Source organism: Oncorhynchus mykiss, chromosome 9 (genome assembly GCF_057628025.1).
Source record: "Oncorhynchus mykiss isolate SJ-2025 chromosome 9, ASM5762802v1, whole genome shotgun sequence".
Classification (NCBI taxonomy): Eukaryota; Metazoa; Chordata; class Actinopteri; order Salmoniformes; family Salmonidae; genus Oncorhynchus; species Oncorhynchus mykiss.
Window position 1 is genome coordinate 45,744,938 of NC_143030.1, and position 24,961 is coordinate 45,769,898.

At 49.2% G+C, this 24,961-nt stretch overlaps 3 protein-coding genes across 4 annotated transcripts in view; 1 reads left to right on the plus strand and 2 right to left on the minus strand.

Moving 5' to 3' along the window:
- Positions 1 to 247: 247 nt before the first annotated feature.
- wdr6 (WD repeat domain 6) lies at positions 248 to 15,960 on the minus strand. The gene is made up of 7 exons (XM_036987992.2): positions 15,824 to 15,960; positions 15,271 to 15,404; positions 7,590 to 10,257; positions 7,343 to 7,420; positions 6,667 to 6,783; positions 5,804 to 6,503; positions 248 to 968 (listed from the first exon to the last, which is right to left on the minus strand). Coding segments are annotated over exons 1-7 (4,353 nt in total). The 5' UTR covers positions 15,826 to 15,960; the 3' UTR covers positions 248 to 314.
- Positions 15,961 to 16,040: 80 nt separating this feature from the next.
- Positions 16,041 to 18,486, plus strand: fsbp (fibrinogen silencer binding protein). Its single transcript, XM_021615690.3, has 4 exons — positions 16,041 to 16,178; positions 16,572 to 17,449; positions 17,640 to 17,701; positions 17,850 to 18,486. Exons 2-4 carry the CDS (start codon positions 17,047 to 17,049, stop codon positions 18,381 to 18,383), a joined length of 999 nt encoding a protein of 332 aa, XP_021471365.3. The 5' UTR covers positions 16,041 to 16,178; positions 16,572 to 17,046; the 3' UTR covers positions 18,384 to 18,486.
- A 186-nt stretch (positions 18,487 to 18,672) lies between these two features.
- The window catches only part of LOC110531177 (cadherin EGF LAG seven-pass G-type receptor 3), a 53,402-nt gene continuing 47,113 nt past the window's right edge, over positions 18,673 to 24,961 (minus strand). Inside the window, exons 32-35 of one of the 2 annotated variants that reach the window (XM_036987990.2) lie at positions 23,992 to 24,165; positions 23,556 to 23,753; positions 21,181 to 22,138; positions 18,673 to 20,550 (exon numbers count right to left, since the gene is read on the minus strand). In XM_036987990.2, coding sequence (XP_036843885.2) covers positions 20,523 to 20,550; positions 21,181 to 22,138; positions 23,556 to 23,753; positions 23,992 to 24,165 — 1,358 coding nt within the window. In that variant the 3' untranslated portion in view covers positions 18,673 to 20,522. Of the gene's footprint in view, positions 20,551 to 21,180; positions 22,139 to 23,555; positions 23,754 to 23,991; positions 24,166 to 24,961 lie in introns of those variants that run through there. The other variant, XR_016483278.1, reaches the window with a different exon arrangement.

Consider the following 24,961-nt stretch of genomic DNA (forward strand, 5'->3'; position numbering starts at 1 on the left):
CGCTGAGAATAAATGTGCTTTAAAAGCAGTATCCCTAGACTGAGTTAATCAGAAAGGGTTCAGAATATCTGCACATAACCATGGTCCTGTTGTGGTCCTTGGTGTGCCATCAAGTCGGTCAGTACTGGACAGTAGTGCCGCATTTTCAGAAGGACCGTGCCTGACCACCGGTGCAAGTGCTTGGACTTGATGGAATTGTGATGCAACCAGAGCTGGACCATTGTCCCGGTGAGTGGTCAAGTATTGTCCTAGTTAATAGCCATGCTGTGGTCAGTACTGAGTCGCTGCTCTGGGTCACGGTGTAGTGCGGTCAGTTAGTACTGGATCTGTCTCAGCAGCAGCATGAGGTCTCGGACGCGTTCAGCGCGGCTGTGGGGGGACTGGTGCAGCGGCAGCTCAAAGAAGGAGAAGGTGAAGCTGCGAGAGAAGCTGAGGTTGGTGACGGGTCTGAGTGGGGGCAAGCGGGGGGCACGGGGGAGCCTGTGCTGGGGGGGCACCCTGCGCCTCACCCTCACAGCCCTGCTCCCCTCTGTGGGCGCTGTGACTGGGGGTGAGGGGGCAGGGCTCCGGACACCGACACCCCCCGACAGGTGACGGGGGAGTTGGGGGGGCAGGGGTGTGGGGAGAGGGGCGGGCGGCGGCGGAGGGATGCTGGTGAAGGAGGATTCGGATAGGGACAGTCCGCCCCACGGGGTCATGCTGTCCTGGGGAAGGTTGGCGGAGGTCTGGCCCGTCTGGGTGCGCTTCCTCCGTGCGGCCTGAGAGGGGCGCTGGTGGGTTGTCATAGTCGGCTTGGCTGTGGAGGAGGGGAGATTCTTCCATGTTGAACAGACAAGGCAGTAAATGTTCAAACAGACTGTTTTCAAGCTAACAACAAATGAGTTCTCAAACAACGAACACTGTCTTTCCCTAAGGACATCATTGCACGCGTGATTAGAACTGCAGAACATGTCATGTGACTTTTTTTTTTAACCACGATGCTGGACGCTCCTCTCTCTTTTCATTTTATCAACAAAACAAAAACAATAACAAAGGCGCTGGGGGCCGAACAGTGGCGCTGTTTCCCCCTTCATGGATTTCAGCTTTGAAGTACCTCCGTTTCTCACTGATATACAGTTGACATAGGGCGAGGTTGTCTTTGAATTTGTATAGTAAACAGTTTTAGAATTGTGTGTAAATGTGCCAGCAAAGTATTCAAGTGTATAAAAGTGTTTTACTAAATCAAGCATAGGCGACACACTGACTGTACAAAACATTAGGAACACCTGCTTTTTTCATGACATAGGCTGACCGAGTGAAATTATCCCTTATTTATGTCACTTCAATCCACTTTTATTAATGTAGATGGAGGGGAGGAGACAGGTTAAAGAAGGATTTTTAAGCATCGTGACAATTGAGACATGGATTGTGTGTGTGTGCCATTCAGAGGGTGAATGGGCAAGACAAAAGATTTAAGTGTCTTTGAATGGCGTATGGTATTAGGTGCCAGGCGCACCGGTTTGTGTCAAGAACTGCAACGCTGCTGGGTTTGTCACGCTCAACAGTTTCCCATCTGGCCAACTTGACATAACTGTGGGAAGGATTGGAGCCAACATGGGCCAGCATCCATGTGAAACACTTTCAACACGTTGTAGAGTCCATGCCCCTGATAAATTGAGGCTGTTCTGAGGGCAAAAGAGGGTGCCACTCAGTATTAGGAAGGTGTTCCTAATGTTTTGTACACTCAGCGTACAAAGGGAATCATTTTTCATGTGGATTTCCTTGCTCTAGTTCTTGCCCTGTGTCTCTCGGTTGATATGATCAAGTGTCTGTGTGTTGACAGAGGACAAAGTCAGAGGAAAACAAACACTTGAGAGCCAACAGAGAGGAGCGGAGTGGAGAGAGGAGCCAGGAGTGGAAACACGGAGTGGAGACAGGCGAGGAGACAGGAGTGGAGACAGGCGAGGAGACAGGAGTGGAGACAGGAGTGGAGACAGGAAAGGAGACAGGAGTGGAGACAGGCGAGGAGACAGGAGTTGGAGACAGGAGTGGAGACAGGAGTGGAGACAGGAGAGGAGACAGGGGTGGAGACAGGAGAGGAGACAGGAGAGGAGACAGGAGTGGAGACAGGAGTGGAGAGAGGAGACAGGAGTGGAAACACGGAGTGGAGACAGGAGAGGAGACAGGAGTGGAGACAGGAGAGGAGACAGGAGTGGAGACAGGAGAGGAGACAGGAGTGGAGACAAGAGAGGAGACAGGAGAAGAGACAGGAGAAGAGACAGGAGAAGAGACAGGGGAGGAGACAGGGGAGGAGACAGGAGTGGAGACAGGAGTGGAGACAGGAGAGGAGACAGGAGTGGAGACAGGAGAGGAGACAGGAGTGGAGACAGGAGAGGAGACAGGAGAGGAGACAGGAGTGGAGACAGGAGTGGAGACAGGAGAAGAGACAGGAGAGGAGACAGGAGAAGAGACAGGGCAGGAGACAGGAGAGGAGACAGGAGAAGAGACAGGGGAGGAGACAGGAGTGGAGACAGGAGAAGAGACAGGGGAGGAGACAGGAGAGGAGACAGGAGAGGAGACAGGAGAAGAGACAGGAGAAGAGACAGGAGAAGAGACAGGAGAGGAGACAGGAGAGGAGACAGGAGAAGAGACAGGGGAGGAGACAGGAGAGGAGACAGGAGAAGAGACAGGGGAGGAGACAGGAGAAGAGACAGGGGAGGAGACAGGAGAAGAGACAGGGGAGGAGACAGGGGAGGAGACAGGAGAGGAGACAGGAGAAGAGACAGGAGAAGAGACAGGAGAGGAGACAGGAGAAGAGACAGGGGAGGAGACAGGAGAAGAGACAGGAGAGGAGACAGGAGAGGAGACAGGAGAAGAGACAGGGGAGGAGACAGGAGAGGAGACAGGAGAGGAGACAGGAGCAGGTCTCTTAGACCAGTTAGCATTGACACGGACTGATAACGTTAACACTGATGTTGCAGTGTCCATATTATATGCCAGCACTTTTCTTTATTGGAAAGGCAGTATGTCTGTTCACTGCATGCTGCTCCTAAGGAGCATCTTCAAATAGATACTGGATTGGAAGTCAAAATAGCAACACAAGGGGGCGTTTTCTTGTTCTTGTTATCTATTTGAAGACGCTCCCTAGGGGGTCTCCTCCGTGACCCCGAAATGGTCGCGGAGTGTGTCAATTCGTTAGTAGGCAAAGGGAAGATGGTCCTCCCCTCTTCGATAGCCTCCTTAAGGCGAGGAGGCACAAGTTCATCCTACCGGATTACTTCACAGAAGAGTGAATATCTGCCACACGCCTTCAGAATCAGCTGTTGTATTCTCTGAGGAGAAAAGCCTGCAGACATAAAAACTGTATGTATGCTACTTGTCCCTTTATCTATAAAATGTCTTGCACAACTAGTAAAATGTGTTTTTGTCCCTTTAGCTATAAAATGTCTTGCACAACTAGTAAAATGTGTTTTTGTCCCTTTATCTATAAAATGTCTTGCACAACTAGTAAAATGTGTTTTTGTCCCTTTAGCTATAAAATGTCTTGCACAACTAGTAAAATGTGTTTTTGTCCCTTTATCTATAAAATGTCTTGCACAACTAGTAAAATGTGTTTTTGTCCCTTTATCTATAAAATGTCTTGCACAACTAGTAAAATGTGTTTTTGTCACTTTATCTATAAAATGTCTTGCACAACTAGTAAAATGTGTTTTTGTCACTTTATCTATAAAATGTCTTGCACAACTAGTAAAATGTGTTTTTGTCCCTTTATCTATAAAATGTCTTGCACAACTAGTAAAATGTGTTTTTGTCCCTTTATCTATAAAATGTCTTGCACAACTAGTAAAATGTGTTTTTGTCCCTTTATCTATAAAATGTCTTGCACAACTAGTAAAATGTGTTTTTGTCCCTTTATCTATAAAATGTCTTGCACAACTAGTAAAATGTGTTTTTGTCCCTTTATCTATAAAATGTCTTGCACAACTAGTAAAATGTGTTTTTGTCCCTTTATCTATAAAATGTCTTGCACAACTAGTAAAATGTGTTTTTGTCCCTTTATCTATAAAATGTCTTGCACAACTAGTAAAATGTGTTTTTGTCCCTTTATCTATAAAATGTCTTGCACAACTAGTAAAATGTGTTTTTGTCCCTTTATCTATAAAATGTCTTGCACAACTAGTAAAATGTGTTTTTGTCCCTTTATCTATAAAATGTCTTGCACAACTAGTAAAATGTGTTTTTGTCCCTTTATCTATAAAATGTCTTGCACAACTAGTAAAATGTGTTTTTGTCACTTTATCTATAAAATGTCTTGCACAACTAGTAAAATGTGTTTTTGTCCCTTTATCTATAAAATGTCTTGCACAACTAGTAAAATGTGTTTTTGTCCCTTTATCTATAAAATGTCTTGCACAACTAGTAAAATGTGTTTTTGTCCCTTTATCTATAAAATGTCTTGCACAACTAGTAAAATGTGTTTTTGTCACTTTATACTATTATTTTGGGATTCCACCCTGTAAACGCCATTTCCCTGATGACACGCGATTAGAGGAGTCTAATTTCATACGAGCGCATTTCTGTCCACTTTTCCTCTCCTTGCCGCCTCTCCTCGATTACCTTTGACATTTTTCAAAAAGGAGGCCAGAGGACGCAGAAGTTGAGCCAATCTAATTGGGAAAAGGCCTAAATAGAAATTATAGTTAGTTCACTGCACCTGCTGGCTTACTCCCAGAGGAGCCAATCATAGGCAACCGATCCTGTGGCATCATAGATCCTGTGGCCTGTGATGACAGAGCAGAGAGATCAGTTTATCTCCATGATAAATACACAGCAAGTTGGTCAACAGTGTCACCAGTTTGTAGTACTGTACCTCTCTGGTGGGTGTGGAAGGCTCCTCAACTTGGGGGTCTTTTCTCCTTCCTCGGGGGGTTCGCTGGCTCACCTCAGCCCCGTTATCACGGGCCCGGCTACGCCGAGGCATCCCTCACACCGCTACACACACACACACAAACTCTTCCTTTCTCGTCTTTAATCTTTCAGCAGACAACGTCTTCCGTTCAACTGAGCTCACAGCGAAGTTACTTCACCCTTCAGCACCGACTCCCTCCCACGCATCAATAGATCCCTCCCACGCATCAATAGATCCCTCCCACAAGTCCTCTCTCACGCTTCACACTGATATTTCTCCGGGTGATTTCAGCATACTACAGTTGAATTACAGGTCTTTTCTGAAACAACTCCAATCCAGCTGTTTTGCAGAGTAATTCCCATATACATTGGTTTGTACATGTCATCGGTCAGAAGGCATCACCTCCCTGCTCCATCTAGCTCTTCAAATAGTACTTCTCTCTCTCTCTCTCTCTCTCTCTGATTGTCATCAGTGAAGTTGGCACACTGACGGATGCTGGATGAAAGGCAATCGGAGACGTGAATAAAATATTCATGTTCATCTACTGCAGTCCTGCCCCACCTAAACCTGTGTACTGACCCCCATCCAGACCTCCATTTCACATTACAGAGGTGGAGTACATTACTACCCCCCCCCCCCCCCCCCCCCCACACACACACACACTCAAGTCAGTTGATTACTCCCACTTCCCTAGCCCTGACTGCCACACAAGCAGAAGCAGTACGCCACAAGCAGCCATACATCTATAAATCATTTGAGAAAAATATCTTGATTTAAATAAAGTTTATTTCAAAATCCAAATGTACATTATGAAGTGAAGGCGTTTGGGTTCTTTGGGTCATTTAGACCGTAAACCATTTCAGATATTCAAATAAACTAATCTTGTTCACGGGTCCACTTCACAACAGGTCATGTTGTCTTGTCATCCAGACAACGCTGGTGTAAAGACACTTTCACACACTCCTCCCTCCCTCCCACACAGCTCTTTCTTCCAGTTTTGTCCTCCCTGTTCCCTCCATCCTCCATGTCGGTCACCTTCAGCAGCTGTAACCCCTGTCCACAGACAACCACCCAGCCCCTGTCCCCACATCCAGACACAGAACCAACCCCAGCCTCAATCCAAACCTCCAGCCCTGCTGCGTCTGCCACATGGGAGACGAGCGCTCCCTGTTGGCTGAGTCCGGTAGTGGCCAGCCTCCACAGACAGACCCTCTGGTCAGGGGATGTGGACACTAACAGGCCTGGGCTCAGCATCCTCAGGGCGGTCAGAGGGGCAGCGTGGGCTAACGCCACTGACCACTGAGACTGGACCTGTAGACACACTCTGCTGCCCCCTACCCCCTCCCCCTGGTACTGCACCCTGATGAGTGCTACTGACAGCTGTCCGTCATCTCCTCCGCTGGCCAATGCTATCCGGGCTCCGTCTGTATGTCCCGCCCCAAGGCCCTCCTCCCATACGGCCAGGGTGTTGACTCCACTCTGGTGGGCGGGGACTGTTAGACAGGGGCTGGTTGGGGCTAGGGCCGCAGTAGGGGGCTTGTCTGAGTCGGCTACGGTGCTCATATCCCACACTGCTATCCTTCCATCTGTGGCTGCGCTGAAGAGGAACACACGTCTGAGGGAGACAGAGAGGTGAGAGAACGTTCGGCTGATGTTATTATGAGGAGGTCAAAATGACGATGAGGGAAAATGTGGGTTATTCAGAACATGAATAGCATCTTGTGTTGCGTTGCCTTTGCAACCTGTCATGGAGCCGTCAGCCCCCCCCAGTGCCTCACCGATTGCCGTGTCCATCCTCCAGGCTGCAGGGGGCGATGCTGAGTACACATCTCTCATGGTGGAAGCTCTCCCACAGGAGCTCAAACTTTCCCCTCAACTCACTGACTGAGAAGAGCCTGAGAGAGAGAGAGAGAGAGAGAGAGGGAGAGCGAGAGAGCAAGAGAGAGAGAGAGAGACAGACAGAGAGGAACTAGAAAGAAAGAGAGAGAGGGAGTGAGAGAGAAGAACGAGAAAGAAAGAGAGAGAGAGAGAGAGAGAGAGAGAGAGAGAGAGAGAGAGAGAGAAAGAGAGAGCAAGAGAGAGAGTGAGAGAGAGAGAAAGAGCAAGAGAGAGAGAGAGCAAGAGAGAGAGCGAGAGAGCGAGAGAGAGAGCGAGAGAGAGAGAGCAAGAGAGAGAGCGAGAGACAGAGAGGAACGAGAAAGAAAGAGAGAGAGGACCGAGAAAGAAAGAGTGAGAGAGAGAGAGAGAGAGAGGACCGAGAAAGAAAGAGAGAGAGAGAGAGGGAAAGACAGACATACTTTAGGAAAGGGGTCAAATAAAAACACTAGGTCCTAATCTTTTGTGTACCTCATGAATTTGACTAGTAGAATAATGATAGTGTACCTCATGAATTTGACTGGTAGAATAATGATAGTGTACCTCATGAATTTGATTGGTAGAATAATGATAGTGTACCTCACAGCTCCATCACTGCAGGCCAACGCCAGGAGGACCGACTCTGTCCCATCATCCACCACGGCAATGGACATGTACCTGAAAACACAAACAGCAGAGTAAAACATCAGATTGTGCTTGTGAGAGAATGGGCAGCTGCAAGACAGGATCTGTGTGTTGGTGTGTTCTGGTATAAGGCAAGGGAATGTCTTTGTATGATTTAATTGAATGAAAAGCGAGCATTTATATAAAGTACAAGTTCAAACACCTGGTTTCTGCGTCCATTTTCACAGTCTTGTGTCGGTTCCGCATTCTCTCCCACTGATCGTCCAATCGGTGGCTGGCCACCTGTATCACCTGACAGGAGGGCAAGCCTAACTGTCCATTTCCACCAATCAGCAGCCGGTAGCACTGCATCTGTGCGCGTCCACCTGCAGATACCAGCAGGGCAGAGAGGGACTCTGTCTGTTCATCTGTCCCTCTGTCAGTCCTTCCATCCAAACGTTTGACTGCTGTCAGAGTCCGAACATTCGAGATGTGGTCGGTGATGACCGACAACACTCTGACCGCGCCCGTCTGCGGTCGGACCGCCAGGACGGTCAAGCTGGTGTCCTCTCCTCCGGTCACCAGCACCTCCCAGCGGCCCTCTCCAGCCTCCCCCACTACCCCCAAGCGACACACACAGCCCACTCCCCTGCCGTGCAGCCCCTGTCTCAGGTCCAGGCTCCCTGCCCGGCTGGGTGCTTCCCCAGAGGGTTCAGAGGCCAGGACCACCCCCTGCTTGATGAACACCAGGGCCCCCTGGCCCATAGAGAGGCCGTCCTGGTGGGGGCAGTAGCTCCAGGACCGATGGCCTCCTCCACAGGGCACTGAGAGCAGCCTCTCCTGCCTCACGGGGTCCCACACCACAAAGTGCACCGAGTGGAAGCCCACGATCACAAAGCGGGCCTCTTTCCCACTTCCTTCTGGTTCCTGGGCCCTCTGCTCCTCATCAGAGTCTTGGGGTTCCAGAAGCAGAACTCTCTCCAGCCACTCCATCCCCCTGCAAGCCCGCTGGACCCTCAGAACCTCCAGTCCCTCTGGTCCAACCCGGAGGACTCTCACACAGCCATCTCTCCCCGCACTGTACAGCAGCCCCTGGTGCTCTGACACCCACGTCACCCCCTGCTTTCCATGCACCCCGAACAGAGAGCTCACAGGCTGGAGGGTCAGCCCTGCCCTGCTGGCCTCTCTCTCCTCATCCTCCTCTCCGACTACCACGTCCCCCTTTTCATCATGGCTTTCAACCAGCCCATTATGTGCCTCTCTTCCCCTCTTTTCATCCTCATGCTCTTCTCCAGCTCCCCTCTTCTTCTCTTGGTGGTGTTCACTCTCTTCAAACAGCAGCAGTGATCCTCTCCTGTCTCCACATACCCACAGTGCCCCCTGTGGGCGGTTGAAGTAAACTACAGCAGTGAGCCAGCGTTTGGCACAGGGAGGCAGAAGGAGAGGACGGAGTGGTTCCACCCTGAGAGCCAGTCCAGTGTCTCTCATCTCTACCTCCACCTGCCAACGATGGACCAGGCCCTCTGCTCCGGATGCCAGCAGGTACCCCCCTCGCCCCTGCCCCTCTGCCTGGCCCTTCACCCACAGCACACTGTGAACCTTCCCTGGCCCTGCCCTCAGCAACACCCCCGCGCCAGGCTGCGACAAGGGGAAGACCTGCACCCCTCCACTGAGGCTGCCTAAAGCACACAGCCCCTCCCTGGATGCAGCAGCCCCCCAACCCCTCACCCGTAGCACCTCCATCACACAGTAGGACTGAAACTCAGGACCCCCCTCCCATAGGAGACCCCACCGCCCCCCCTCATAGAGGTAGACCTCCCCATGGTCTGTGTTCACCACCACCCTGCCCTGGATCCAGTGCCCATCCCCCACCACACCCACCACCTTGGGGACGCCTCGGCCCTGGAAGCCTAGGTCCACCAGGATCTCCGCGTCCCCCTGCCCTCCCTCGGCATCTCCCTTCTCCTCCCCCCCCCCCACCCGCCACAGGCGGATCCCTCCATCTGCCCCTCCGGTGGCCACCCACCTGCCCTGGCCGTCCCCTCCCTCACTGACTGCCAGCGCCCTCACCCCCCCGGACCGGTGGCCTTTCAGTGTCCGAGCCACCCTCCCCCCACCTCCCCAGTCCCACAGCAGACAGGCCCCGTCCTCCCCAGCGCTGTACACCCGTCCAGGGGACAGCTTGACGGAAAACACCCTGGCTTGGTGTCCATACAACACCCGCAGACATGTCGGGCTGGGGTCTCCACACCCCCCTCCAGCACCCCCCAGGTCCCCCACCCCCCAGACCCTCACACTGCGGTCGTCCGAGGCGGAGGCCAGCCAGCCAGTCTCCCGGCGGTAACAGAGGCTAAAGATGACGCCACTGTGACCTGGCAGACGCCTCTCCACTGGGGCCTTCCCGCCCGGCTGTGCCCCTCCTGGCCTCCAGAGCACCAGCTGGTTGAACACGGTCCCCCCAACCAGGACAGAGTCCTCCCAGTTCCCACCCAGGAGCAGGGCGGAGTACAGCAAACACCCCTCCTGGCAAGAGCAGAGGGCCAGGACGCAGCCCTCAACAGGATCCAGCAACAGAGCAGCGTTGTGGGCCAGAGCCACGCCGAGGAGTGGACCTTTCTCTCCAGAGACCCAGCGGACATCCAGGGCCCAGTCGGGCAGCTCCATGAGGGGGCCCAGCGTCTCTAGCCTCTGCCCTCCAGCACTCAGCCTCAGCAAGCGCACAGCCTTCCCTCCAAACACTACCACCTCATCGTCTGGGTCACTGGTCCGTCTGTCTCCTGTCTGTGGTTTGGGACGAATCCCATGGATGCGGTAGTTGAGGAGCACGCTCAGTGAGGTGGAGGCTTTGGACTGAGATTGGAGGCGGTACACTGTCAGGATTGGACCCTCACCTGTATGGACGCATGCACATGTCAAATATCTAATCACACTTAATGACAGCGCATAGGAAGGGACAAAGGAAGAGAGGAAGGATACAATGTATAAGTATTTGGAACATGGCCCAGATCAGATTGATCATGCAAGGGTTTTTAATGTCACAATCACTAGCACAGTGAAATACCTTTCTTGCAAACTCAAAACCCAACAATGCAATAATCAATAGCAATGTAACACTAGAAAAAACATGAGAAATAAGAAGAAATATGAAGAACACAATAAGTAAGTAACATACTATATACAGGGTCAGTTCAATACCATACTATATACAGGGTCAGTTCAATACCATACTATATACAGGGTCAGTTCAATACCATACTATATACAGGGTCAGTTCAATACCATACTATATACAGGGTCAGTTCAATACCATACTATATACAGGGTCAGTTCAATACCATACTATATACAGGGCCAGTTCAATACCATACTATATACAGGGTCAGTTCAATACCATACTATATACAGGGTCAGTTCAATACCATACTATATACAGGGTCAGTTCAATACCATACTATATACAGGGTCAGTTCAATACCATACTATATACAGGGTCAGTTCAATACCATACTATATACAGGGTCAGTTCAATACCATACTATATACAGGGTCAGTTCAATACCATACTATATACAGGGTCAGTTCAATACCATACTATATACAGGGTCAGTTCAATACCATACTATATACAGGGTCAGTTCAATACCATACTATATACAAGGTCAGTTCAATACCATACTATATACAGGGTCAGTTCAATACCATACTATATACAGGGTCAGTTCAATACCATACTATATACAGGGTCAGTTCAATACCATACTATATACAGGGTCAGTTCAATACCATACTATATACAGGGTCAGTTCAATACCATACTATATACAAGGTCAGTTCAATACCATACTATATACAGGGTCAGTTCAATACCATACTATATACAGGGTCAGTTCAATACCATACTATATACAGGGTCAGTTCAATACCATACTATATACAGGGTCAGTTCAATACCATACTATATACAAGGTCAGTTCAATACCATATTTACAATGTGCAGGGATACTGGAGTGATGGAGGTAGATATGTATAGGGGTAAGGGGACTAGGCAACAGGATAGAAGATAAACAGAATAGCAGCAGCTTGTATGTGAGTGGATGTGTGGGTGTGTAGAGTCAGTATAAATGTATGTGCATATTATGTGCGATTGAGCAGATGGAGTGTGTGTGTGTGTGTGTGTGTGTGTGTGTGTGTGTGAGTGAGTGTGTAGGGCCCTCTGAGTGTGCATAGAGACAGTACAAAAATATAAATAAAAGGTCAACAAAGATGTAAGCTTAACTCATATAGTCTGTGTAGCTATTTTTGTTAGATTTTTATTGCTTGTGGATAGAAGCCGTTCAAGAGTCTGTTGGTGCCAGACTTGATGCACCGGTACGGCTTGCCGTGCAGAAGCAAAGAGAATAGTCTATGGCTTGGGTGGTTGGAGTCTATAATGATTTTCCGGGCATTTCTACCACACCGCTTGACACAGATATCCTGGATGGTAGGGAGCTCGGTCCAAGTGATGTACTGGGCTGTCCACACCAACCTCTGTAGCACCATGCGATCGAGAGCGGTGCTAATGCTATGCCAGGCAATGACGTAGCCAGTCAAGATGCTCTCAATGGTGCAGCTGTAGAACCATTTGAGAATCTGAGGACCCATACCAAATATTTTCAGTCTCCTGAGGGGGAATAGGTTTTGTCGTGCCCTCTTCACGACTGTCTTGGTGTGCTTGGACCATGTTCTTTATCGGTGATGTGAACACCAAGGAACTTGAAGCTCTCAACCTGCTCCACTGCATCCCCATCGATGAGAATGGGGGTGTGCTCGGTCCTCTTTTTCCTGTAGTCCACAATCCTCTCCTTTGTGTTGATCATGTTGAGGGAGAGGTTGTTTTCCTTGCACCACACGGCCAGGTCTCTGACCTCCTCCCTATAGGCTGTCTCGTTGTTGTCAGTGATCAGGCCTACAACTGTTGTGTCATCGGCAAACTTAATGATGGTGTTGGAGTTGTGCCTGGTCTTGCAGTCATGAGTGAACAGGGAGTACAGGAGGGGGCTGAGCACGCACCCCTGAGGGGCCCGTGTTGAGGATCAGCGTGGTGGATGTGTTGTTACCTACACTTACCACCTGGGGGCGGCCGTCAGGAAGCCCAGAATCCAGTTGCAGAGGGAGGTGTTTAATCCCAGGCTCCTTAGATTATTGATGAGCTTTGAGGCCACTATGGTGTTGAACACTGAGCTGTAGTCAATGAATAACATTCTCACATAGGTGAGAATAGGTGAGGTTCCTCACATAGGTGAGGTTCCTTTTGTCCAGGTGGGAAAGGGCAGTGTGGAGTGCAATAGAGATTGCATCATCTGTGGATCTGTCGAGGTCGTATGCAAATTGGAGTGGGTCTAGGGTTTCAGGGATAATGGTGTTGATGTGAGCCACGATCAGTCTTTCAAAGCACATCATGGCTACAGACGTGAGCGCTACGGGTTGGTAGTCATTTAGGCAGGTTACCTTAGTGTTCTTGTGCACATGCACTATGGTGGTCTGCTTAAAACATGTTGCTATTACAGACTCGGACAGGGAGACGTTGAAAATGTCCGTGAAGACACTTGCCAGTTGGTCAGCGCATGCTCGCAGTACACGTCCTGGTAATCTGTCTGGCCCTGTGGCCATGTGAATGTTGACCTGTCTAAAGGTCTTACTCACATCGGCTTCGGAGAGGGTGAACACAGTCTTACAGAACAGTTGGTGCTCTCATGCATGTTTCAGTGTTATTTGCCTCAAAGGGAGCATAGAAGTAGTTTAGCTCGTCTGGTAGGCTCATGTCACTGGGCAGCTCTGGCTGTGCTTCCCTTTGTAGTCTGTAATGGTTTGCAAGCCCCGACACATCCGACGAGCGTCAGAGCCGGTGTAGTACAATTCAATCTTAGTCCTGAATTGATGTTTTTCCTGTTTGATGGTTCGTCGGAGAGCATAGCAGGATTTCTTTTAAGCTTCCGGGTTAGAGTCCCGCTCCTTGAAAGTGGTAGCTCTAGCCTTTAACTCAGTGCGGATGTTGCCTGTGATCCATGGCTTCTGGTTTGGGTATGTACGTACGGTCACTGTGGGGACGCCGTCATCGATGCACTTATTGATGATGCCAATGACTGATGTGGTGTACTCCTCAATGCCATCGGAGGAATCCCAGAACATATTCCAGTCTGTGCTAGCAAAACAGTCCTGTAGCTTAGCATCTGCTTCATCTGATCAGATCACTGGGATCACTGTTCCAGAGAAAGCAGTATATCGTTCGCGTCGGGCTCATCAGACTCGTTACAGGAAAAAAAGGATTCTGCCAGTCCGTGGTGAGTAATCGCAGTCCTGATGTCCAGAAGTTATTTTCGGTCCTAAGAGACGGTAAGTTTAAAAAAGTTACAAACAACGCAAATAAACTAACAAAAAACACAATCGGTTGGAGGCACGTAAAACGTCTGCCTTCTTCTCCGGCGCCATTCTAACAACCTCCTGAGCATCTTCACGACTATGTGAGTGTGTTTGGACCATTTGAAGTCTTTAGTGATTTTGACAACGAGAAACTTGAAGCTCTCGACCTGCTCCACTGCAGCCTCATCGTTGTGAATGGGGGCGTGCTCACCCCCTCCACCTTTCCTGTAGTCCACGATCAGCTCCTTGGTCTTAATGACGTTGAGGGAGAGGTTGTTGCTCTGGCACCACACTGCCAGGTCACTGACCTCATCCCTGTAGGCTGACTCATCCTCGACGGTGATCAGGCTTACCGTTATCACTAAACATGATGATGATGATGGTGATGATGGTGTTGGAGAAGTGCGTGGCCATACAGTTGTGGGTGAACAGGGAGTACTGGAGGGGACTAAGCACACACCCTTGTGTGGCCCCTGTGTGGAGGGTCAGCGTGGCGGAGGTGAAGTTGCCTATCCTCACCACCTGGGGTCGGCCCGTCAGGAATTCCAGGATCCAGTTGCAGAGGGAGGTGTTCAGACCCAGAGTCCTAAGCTTGGTGACAGGCTTGGAGGGGACAAAGGGCGTTGAATGCTGAGCTGTAGTCAATGAACAGCATTCTCACATAGGTATTCCTCTTATCTAGGTGGATGAAAGCACTGTGGAGAGCAATTGAGATAGCATCATCTATGGTATGGACATTGGCGTTGGGTCTAGAGTGTCTGGGATGTTGGAGTTAATGTGTGCCATAACCAGCCTCTCAAAGCACTTCATGATTACAGATGTGAGTGCTACAGGGCGGTAGTCATTATGGCATGAAGCCTCAGTTCTTGGGGACAGGAATGATGGTGGTCATCTTAAAACATTTTGGGATTACAGACTGGGACAAGGACAGGTTGAACATTACTGTGAATATGCCTTGCAGCTTTGACAAGGCAGTAAGGACGGTCTTGTATTGTCTAGCCAGGGATTGGCTAATAAATCACGGGCTAGTTCGACCATTGCTAGCTGTTCCAGCTAGGAGAAAGACATTGATAAGTTGCTAGCATAAAGCAGAGATCATCAACTACATTCGGCCACAAGCCTATTTTTTCTTGAGGTGAGGCATGGTCCTCAAGAATTCTGGCCCGAAACATAATTACAAATCATTTGTACACAGCAAATTGACCACAAGAAGCCCAAACAGATATAATATTTGACTAAAACCTAATAATTTCAAACCTTGCTTACATATGTACATGATCAGATTAATCTCTTTATTATGTGTGGAAATACTTTGGAACCGATTTCCACAATCAAAATCACTTGATATAAGATGTACTTTCCTTCCAAATCGAGAATAAAGAAAGTATCGCCAATAACAGGTTAGTTGAAAAATGGGCGCAGGCGCTTTCCATTAGCCAAGCTGTGACGCTGTATGAGCCATGGCATATCAGTTATAACTACGTAACTAGCCAGGGATCCCCTACCTGTCAGCAGGCACTCCTCCCTTAGGAACTCCAGAGCGGTGACAGGGACTACCAGGGCTGCCGTCTCAATTGCCATCATCGCTGGCATAGACACACTCCCTGCGGAAAGCCTCTCATCAACAGCACCCGATAACCTGCACACATACAGAAACATTAACTTTAGCTAGTAATCTTCTCATCCCTCCCCAAAAAATCATTTTGCATAGTGAGATGACGTCAACCTGTCAGCTAGCTATGTGTGTGCGCTTGATAATTTGGGGCTTTAGCTGGTATTCGTTCTCTTATTATTTCAATGTTTCTCTTATGAATGGAAACCCGAAAAAAAGGAGGTTGCCATTGCCAATCAGTGCAGCACAGTGATAAATACAATATAGCCGAAAACATGCTAATAACTTTTTATTACACTAGGTAGCCAACTACTTAGGTAGTCACGCAGATGAAAGGGGGTTAGCTAGCTAGCTAACGTTAGCTAGTTATAACAATATTTGACTTAGGGTATTTAGGTAGTCATGTCTAGGCTACTGTCTTGGAAATAACATGGCTAGTTACTTACATATCTATCTAGATGCCAGGAAAATATTTTCATTTCTTGACAACAACAAAAAAGTATTAATTGTCCTTTCGTGAATTTGTTCTGTTCTTCTCTCTGAGAACTAGCTAGCTACCCATGCGTTTCTTCCGCACGCATCCAATCAAACGTGGCAACACTGACATAATGCATCGCACTTTGCAATAAAGCGGACAGCCATTGGTTTAAAAAAAGAGTCGAAAGTGCTATTTGCGTAAAATACGCAGGTTTGTTGTTTAAATTTCGCATCCGGCCGCCAAACATGAGGGGGTGGTGGTGGCAGGACAACAAAGTGTTTGTCCACGATAATTCGCCGCTCTTATTGGCTGTCTGGTTGCATGTGAGTAATAACAACAAAGCATATGTTTATTTGTTTTAATTTACAAATAAAATGTACATCCAAATAAGCGCATGTATATGGGGAATTTTAAATGTATTAGCTTGGCTAGCATTATTACTGTCATCTTGCTAACCTGCTAGGTAGCAAGCAAGGCATTCGATATAAAGACTATTCAATTCCGTCCCGAAACGCTATGTTTTTGTTTGTACCTGATAGTTAGTTTCACTCACCTGATGTCCCAGGTCTGAATTATTCCCTTGTATTAAAAGGAGAGGATGAACATTCGGTATCCCTTGGGAATGATGGCACGTGTTCTTAAAAATCTCAACCTTGCTGTAAAGTGTTCATATCAATCTGAATGTCATTCTTTTGTTTTCTTCTACCCCGACCCAGAGATTAATAATCATCACAGAGTGGACCACAGCTCCATAAAGCACGGTTCATCGTGTAATTTGACTTGACAGTGGACACCCACGTTTTTCTGTAGCTAAACACTGCATAACAGCTGGTTATCCCAGTAAAGATGATGCCCTACTGTGGATTACAGTACCATTCATGACAATGACACACCCACCAAGTAAATGCATGCACCAAGCAGTTCTTCCACATGATCTCTGACAGGACATCAAGTTGGACTAAACCTCACAACCAACGCTCACTGAAAACACCCTAGTTTCAAAATCAACTCGATGCTCATGGAAAGAACAACTTCACAAAGACTTAAAACCTAAATCAACCTCCTACAGTATGTTGGTTGGAAGAGAATTCCCCAATTTGGCCTACTGCGGCCCCGTAATCCCTCTCGCACACGAACCCGAGCAGGACTAGAACCCTCACCTCCACTCCGTTGCCTTGGCGACCAACAACCATGTCGTACCGCACGCCCAATTTCACCATGCAGCAGAAGCTCTACTTCCTGCAGAGGATCCAGGGCGTGGTGCACACAGTCCAGGACTTCAGGAAGGACACCAACACTACTGTGCACCGCAACGCCGTGTGGGCCGAGGTGGTGGAAGCCTTCAACGCTGCCTTCCCCGACCGGCCACCGAGCTCGGTGGGCACCATGAAGACCCTGTGGAAGAGGCTGAAGGTGGAGAGCCGCCAGGCGCTGCACCGGCGCCAGGAGCAGGTGGTCGCCGGCATGCCTGTCACGGCCCTGACCGAGGTTCAGCGGGAGATTACGGCCATGGTACCCAACCTCATCTCCAACCAGGACGACATGGACGGAGAGGTGGGCTACACCGGCCTCAGGCCTGGCTCCCCCACAGCAGGTAATACCACACTACTCTCAGGGCTGCCGCTAAGATGAGCTTGTCGATATTGAGTTCACGCATTTATCAAACGTGCATTCCTTAGATGATAGGCTGATGTGTTGTCAACCAATTTGCTCACACACGTGTATATATGGTGCTCGGGGAGACGGTTCCAATCTCTGTCTCGCTGTCTGCCTGTGTGACCTAGTGACGTGTACTGCAGCGACCAGTGGGAGTGACCAGGACGATGCTGATAACAGTCACAATGAGGTAACGTGTCACAGCTAGAGCACATCTCCATAGACAATCCTCTAGTGTACGATGATCTTTACATATGAACATGCCAATACCACTGAAAGAGCTTCTTGTATAAGAGGACACCGTGCAGTTGAAATCTAACCCAGTCTGTGTTCCCCAGGAGAGCGAGAGTAAAGACCAGGTAGCCATGAGCATCGGCATCGCCTCCTTCACAGCACTAGCAGGAAGTGACGGACCCCTCCGGATCCCCTTCTCCACCAGCCAGCCCAACGCCTCCACTCTCACCCACAGTGAAACCTCCTGGTCTGGGACATCCCCGTCCTTCCTCCCTCCGCCCATCCCATCTGCCTCATCCTCCAGCCTGTTCACCTCTTGCCCCGTGAACTTTGACCTGCCCTACGTCCCCCGGGCCGCCCCGCAACCCCTCACCTCTCTGGCAGCGGCAGCAGGGCGGGGGTCTGAGGACCCACGGTACGGGCCGCGCATGCTGGAACTGTCGGAGTTGGAACATGAGCAGAGGATGAGAGTCCTACAGATGGAACAGAAGGTTTTAGAAGACAAGAGGAAGGCGGTGAGGCAGAAAGAGAAAGCCTACAGGCTAAAAAAGAGATACTACCAGGCTAAGCTGAAGAAGATGGGGGAAGAGGTACGACCGTGCTCGAGTAGCGAGGACACTGATGATCAAATCATTTGACGGTTATTTTGTTGCTTTTATGTTTTTATGAAGATGATTTTTTTTTTAAGTTTCTGACAGTTTCAGGTATTTGTGAAAACTTTAGTAAAATATTTTTTTGGTATTCCTTTTCATTTCTGCCCTAGATCTGTAGGAGTTTTGTTTTAATGGTCTGGTAGAGATCTCTGAATGTGAAAAGAGACCTGAAAGAGAGGAGACCCTCCGGAAACAAACTGTCAAAACTAGTCTGCTAAAACTGTTGTTTTCACCAGGGAATGTCACTCACAGAAAATAGGACTCAAACAACATCTTGTTAGGAATATTTCTTATTTTTATGTTGGTAACCGAGGAGCAGCTGTTTCAAATTCCCCCCCATGCCGACGGGATAGCACATACCCCAGAATAAGCACACAAACTGACAGTCCCCTGTTCCTCTCTCCCTCCCTCCTTTCCTCCATCATTACACTTCAATGACTTCCCTCTTTTCTCTCACACTTCCTTTTCTCTCAATGCATTTTGTCACAGTGGGAGAGTCAGCTCATACGAAACATTACATGTTTTTAAAAAAAAAAACGACATTTGAACACCGCTGCATACTCTCTTTTATAAATAACACGCTCTCACACAAAATGACAAAGTAATAAATAATATAGATCTTATGTCTGTACAAGTTAACAGTACTGCAGTAATAAATCATATAAAAAAGAACTGACCAGTGGCAAAATAACTGGAGCAGTTAAACATAGATGGAATATAGCGAAGGATGGATATCGGGGACCCTGGGGAGATTTTTGGCAATAATACTGTCACATTTATATTAACTTACCACAACCCAAAGACATAAAAAAGATTAAAGCAGGTCGTTGAAAAGAGGTTTGCAGACCGTCGGGTGTAAGAGACGAGTCGTTTTCTTTCTTCAATCTGTCTTTCCGTCCTTCCTCTAATGAGTAATAGTCCCTCGATTGCTTCTCTCTTTTTCACTCTTATCTTTTTGACCCACTTTTCTTTCTCTGGTCCACGCGTCTCTTTAGTGTTGTGTTATTACATGTTATGGCCCTGGAACAACTGGTGCACCGGTGACTCGTCCTCTGATCTTGCCTTTTCATCTCAGAGCCAAAATGTAACACCACTTTAGGGCTTTAGGTGCTAACCTAAACGTGTTCTCTCTCTACCTCTCATACCCCTCATAAACCCCAGAGGTTTACGTGACCATTTTCCCAACAGAGGGTTTTGTACACTAAAAGTAACCAAATATCAGGCAGAGAAACTATTAGATATGTATCGGTCCTGGTGTTTTGTTTGTGATATATAGTAGCACAGAGAGAGATATATGATGCTGCAGAATAGATGACTGACATTCAAAAGCAGTGGGTCTTTTCTTGGATTAACAGAGCACTTCCATCTAAACAGTATTCTGACCAACTGAAGAATGAGATACTCAAGCCTCTCAAATATCAAAGTATGTTCGCTTTCTTTCTTGTTCACAATCATTTGTTCTGTCAGATCCCTCTTCCATAGAATTCATTCCTGTTTACAATCACCCGCCCCCAACACCTTCCTCGTCCTATCATGTCTCAGATCTCACAATCTCATCCGATCAACACTAACCGACCCCTGTCCCTAGTTTTATACATATAGCTGACGGGTTTGAGGAAACGTTTCAGGAGAACGGTATTTTGATTCAAGGGCTATTGCCCCTAGCGACAGATTCCATTCACACCTCGTTCGCAACCGCACACAGACGCAATCTTCAAAAACGTCACAAGAGATTTTTTTTTTCTTCCTTCGCCTCTGATGAAAAAGATACAAAAGGTATAAAAATGTTATGTACAGGTTCATCTTTTTCTTAGCGGTTCAATCCCGATCCTTGTGTTCATGACTAAATCTGAGGATCGAAGTTCATTAAACATTAGTAGCTAAGGTAGCCAGCACATCCATCGTATAGCCCTCCTCCCCATACTGGTTGCTGGTTATAACAGAACGAACCAGGCACCTCCAAACTCCAATCTCACTGTCTGCCTTTCTTCAACACTTAGATCCTACAGTATCCCAGGGTGCTTCAGCAGTCCAGGGTGCTCCTTGACCTCTCCCCGGCCCCCCACACAGTCCTTGGTATCCCCAATACAAAACACAATGCATTGTGGGATATGGAGGGTGTCATCAAGACTGTCCTTCACTTCTGTTGACTCTGTGAAGAGAAAAGAGAGCCCCCACAATCAGTGGCAAGCCGAAGTAACATAACTGAGGAATGCTACATACACTGAGTGTAGAAAACATTAAGAACACTTTCCTAATATTGAATTGCACCCCCCACCCCAGCCTCAATTTGTCGAGGCATTCTACAGGGGTACTGGCCCATGTTAACTCCAATGCTTCCTACAGTTGTATCAAGTTGGTTGGATGTCCTTTGGCTGGTGGACCTACTACAATTCCCTGTTCAAAGGCACTTCAATATTTTGTCTTGCCCATTCACCCTCTGAATGATACAAATGCACAATCCATGTCTTCAACCTATCTTCTCCCCTTTATCTACAATGGTTGAAGTGGATTTAACAAGTGACGTCAATAAGGGATCTTAGCTTCCACCTGGATTCACCTGGTCAGTCTATGTCATTGAAAGAGCAGGCGTTTATAATGTTTTGTACACTCAGTGTGCATCTCCTGACATGCAGGCTAGGACACGTTTATAATCCAAATCATCACATCTTTGATAGGAACCAAAAGGATGGATGTCTGAGGATAGAGAAAGAGAGCAGAGCAGGAGTGTGAAGAGGAGAGGAAGCAGGTAGATGAAGCTGAGTGAGAGTGCAGGACTTACTCAGAGTCTGGGGAGACCTCAGAGATGCTGTGAGAGGTGGCGGAGTGGGGCGGGGAAGGGGAGGGTCCTTGTGCAGAGGAGGGGGCTGGGGGGGTGAGCACGGAGGAGCTGAAGGAGGCCAAGATGGAGGACAGGATGTCCAGGTGCTCGCTGGACGGGTGGCGGCTGGGTGGGGCGCCGGGAGCAGGGAGGGGGTACCTACACGGGGGGGCAGAGTCCAGCCGGCCGCGGCGGGGTAGGGGGGGCTCCTGGGGTTCCTCGCTGATGGGGGCCGGAGGGGAGGAGGGCGGGGGCTGGTCAGGGTGTGAGTGCTGGCGGGGGGGCAGGGTGCGAAGCCACTCCCTGCAGGGCTGGGACTGGGTCACCCCGCCGCCCCCGTTAGCCTCCAGCTGTTCACGGGAGCGACTGCTCATCAGCGCTCCTCCTAGGTGTTCACGGGAGGAGGCCTGGCGCCGCGTCAGGGTGTTGAGCTGGGAGCGCGACCCTCCCAGACCGGGCTCCACACCCCCATTCCCACTCAAGTCCTCCCGGGAGGTGTGGGCGCTGTGCTGGTGGACATCCAGCCTGTCTCTGGAGCTGCTCAGGTTCTCCCTGGAGGCTCTGTCTAGGCCCGGCTCACGGCGGCGGGGCAGCAGGTCCAGGTTGTCCCGGGGGCCCTGGCGGTCCAGACGGTTCTGGGATCCTCCTCCAGCCTGGCGACCGAGGGGGTCTCTGGAGAGCTGGCGGCGGGCCAGAGAATCCAGATGCTCCCTGGAGGAGTAGCGGGAGGCAGGCTGGGACAAGGAGCCCGTGCCAGACAGGGAGCCTGTCCCAGAGTACATGCGGCCGTAGGAGGCTGCCGGGACGCCCCTGTGGCCCAGGGTGGAGGTGCGGTACCAGGAGAGTTCGCTGGGGACCTGGCCCATGGCGGAGAGACCCTGCAGGGCCGGGGGACAGTCAATGCGATTCTTCAAGATGCCTGAGTCAGCAGGGAGAGATTAGAAAAAGGAAGGGTCAATATGTATTTTGGTGTTTGAGTTTACATGAATCTGTATGGTAATAATAAATATAATCCAATTGTACTAGTCACATGCGCCGAATACAACAGGTATTGTTGGGCCCCCTGAGGGGCCCCTGTGTTGACCTTACAGTTAAATGCTTACTTACGAGCCCCTAACCAACAATGCAGTTTCAAAAAAATACATATAAGAATAAGAGATAAAAGTATCAAGTCATTAAAGAGCAGCAGTGAAATAACGACAGCGGGACTATATACAGGGGGGTACCGGTACAATGTGCGGGGGCACCGGTTATTTGAGGTGGTATGTATATGTAGGTAGAGTTATTAAAGTGACTATGCATAGATGACAACAGACAGTAGCAGTGGTGTAAAGGGGGGGGGGGGGGGGGGGGACCTTCCTCTGACACCGCCTGGTATAGAGGTCCTGGATGGCAGGAAGCTTGGCCCCAGTGATGTACTGGGCCGTTCGCACTACCCTCTGTAGTGCCTTGCGGTTGGAGGCCGAGCAGTTGCCATACCAGGCAGTGACCATCAAACAGGCAAAGTGCCAATACGGGGCTAAGATTGAATCGTCCTACACCAGCTCTGACGCTCGTCTTATGTGGCAGGGCTTGCAAACTATTACAGACTACAAACGGAAGCACAGCTGCGAGCTGCCCGGTGACACGAGCCTACCAGGCGAGCTAAATCACTTCTATGCTCGCTTCGAGGCAAGCGGCACTGAGGCATGCATGAGAGCATCAGCTGTCCCGAGCGACTGTATGATCACGCTCTCCGTAGCTGACGTGAGTAAGACCTTTAAACAGGTCAACATTCACACGGCCGCGGGGCCAGACGGATTACCTTGACGTGTGCTCCGGGAATGTGCTGACCAACTGGCAGGTGTCTTCACTGACATTTTCAACATGTCCCTGGTTGAGTCTGTAATACCAACATGTTTCAAGCAGACCACCATATTCCCTGTGCCCAAGAACACGAAGGCAACCTGCTTAAATGACTACAGACCTGTAGCACTAAATTACTACAGACTCGTAGCACGGTCGGAGGCAGAGCAGTTGCCATACCAGGCAGTGATGCTCTCGATTGTGCAGCTGTAGAACCTTTTGAGGATCTGAGGACCCATGCCAAATCTTTTCAGGCTCCTGAGGGGGAATAGGTTTTGCCATGTGTTGAGGATCAGCGTGGCAGATGTGTTGCTACCTACCCTCACCACCTGGGGAGCGGCCCATCAAGAAGTTCAGGAGGTCATTAACAGAATAGCAAGGTTACTGAGTTTGTGACCCTTTCTGTGGTAGTCAGGCTGTGTGTGTGTGTTTGTGTCTGAGTGTATGTGTGTGTGTATGTGCTTGTGTGTGCCTGCATGCGTGTGTCGCACCCTTGCGGTGGCGGTTGGACTGTCCTGTCAGACCGTTCTCGTCCCCGCTGGTCAGTGCCGCCTCAGGCTGGTTGTTGTTTGTGGCGTCCTTGCTGTAGTCAGCCCCTAGGCGGCGCTCTGAGCCCCACTTCTGCAGGGAGTGGACCTCACTCTCCTCCAGCGCTGGCCAATAGGAGAGCAGATCATTGCCATCCAGGTCTAACACACAAAGATGGACAATCACCATTGGCCAACAATTCCAAATAAAGAGGGTTTCGTAGAAGTCATACTTCTAAATGCATAATCATTTTTATTGGTTTATGGATCTCTGTGTCTGACATTTTCAGTGTGTTTGCATATCGGTATGGCATTTATAGGTATCACACACATATATACATACATAACATAAAAATAGCTTTGATTTGTGAATCTATTTCCATTGTGTGTGTCTGTGTACCTTTGGTCCCGTTGTGGGCGGGCTCTGTGAGAAGCCGCTCACTGTGATTGGTGCGTTTGAAGCGTCGTTGGATGCGTCCACGGAGACGAACGTTGTCCTCACTCTCAGAGGAGGGGATGGAGAGACTACGTTCCTCTTCTAAAGAGAGATCCGAGTCTGAGTCCGAGTCCTCACCTGAGAAGAGAGAGACAGAGAGACACAGAGAGAGACAGACAGAGTGAGAGAGAGACAGAGAGAGAGAGAGAGTCACGGAGAGAGAAAGAGATGGACAGAGAGAGACAGACAGAATGAGAGGAGACAGACAGAGAAAGAGATGGACAGAGAGAGACAGACAGACAGAGAGACAGAGAGAGACAGACAGAATGAGAGGAGACAGACAGAGAGAGAGAGAGAGAGACACAGAGAGAGAAAGAGATGGACAGAGAGACAGACAGACAGACAGAGAGAGAAAGAGATGGACAGAGAGAGAGACAGAGACACAGAGAGAGAGAGAGACAGACAGACAGACAGACAGACAGACAGACAGACAGAGAGAAAGAGATGGACAGAGAGAGAGAGACAGACAGAGAGAAAGAGATGGACAGAGAGAGAGAGAGACAGACAGACAGAGAGAAAGAGATGGACAGAGAGAGAGAGACAGAGAGACAGACAGACAGAGAGAAAGAGATGGACAGAGAGAGAGAGAGACAGACAGAGAGAAAGAGATGGACAGAGAGAGAGAGAGACAGACAGAGAGAAAGAGATGGACAGAGAGAGAGAGAGACAGACAGACAGAGAGAAAGAGATGGACAGAGAGACAGACAGACACACAGAGAGAGAAAGAGATGGACAGAGAGAGAGAGAGACAGACAGAGAGAAAGAGATGGACAGAGAGAGAGAGAGACAGACAGACAGAGAGAAAGAGATGGACAGAGAGAGAGAGAGACAGACAGACAGAGAGAAAGAGATGGACAGAGAGAGTGAGGTTATA

What these genes read in the sequence shown, in the direction of transcription:
- wdr6 (XM_036987992.2), bottom strand. An exon ending in GGAGGAGTGCCTGCTGACAG is followed by an intron (nt 10,258 to 15,270) that starts GTAGGGGATCCC and finishes GCGTCCATACAG; the next exon opens with GTGAGGGTCCAATCCTGACA. An exon ending in GAGGATGGACACGGCAATCG is followed by an intron (nt 6,504 to 6,666) that starts GTGAGGCACTGG and finishes TGTCTCCCTCAG; the next exon opens with ACGTGTGTTCCTCTTCAGCG.
- fsbp (XM_021615690.3), top strand. Translation starts at nt 17,047, where the DNA reads ATGTCGTACCGCACGCCCAATTTCACCATGCAGCAGAAGCTCTACTTC. An exon ending in GCCTGGCTCCCCCACAGCAG is followed by an intron (nt 17,450 to 17,639) that starts GTAATACCACAC and finishes TGTGTGACCTAG; the next exon opens with TGACGTGTACTGCAGCGACC. An exon ending in CTGATAACAGTCACAATGAG is followed by an intron (nt 17,702 to 17,849) that starts GTAACGTGTCAC and finishes TGTGTTCCCCAG; the next exon opens with GAGAGCGAGAGTAAAGACCA.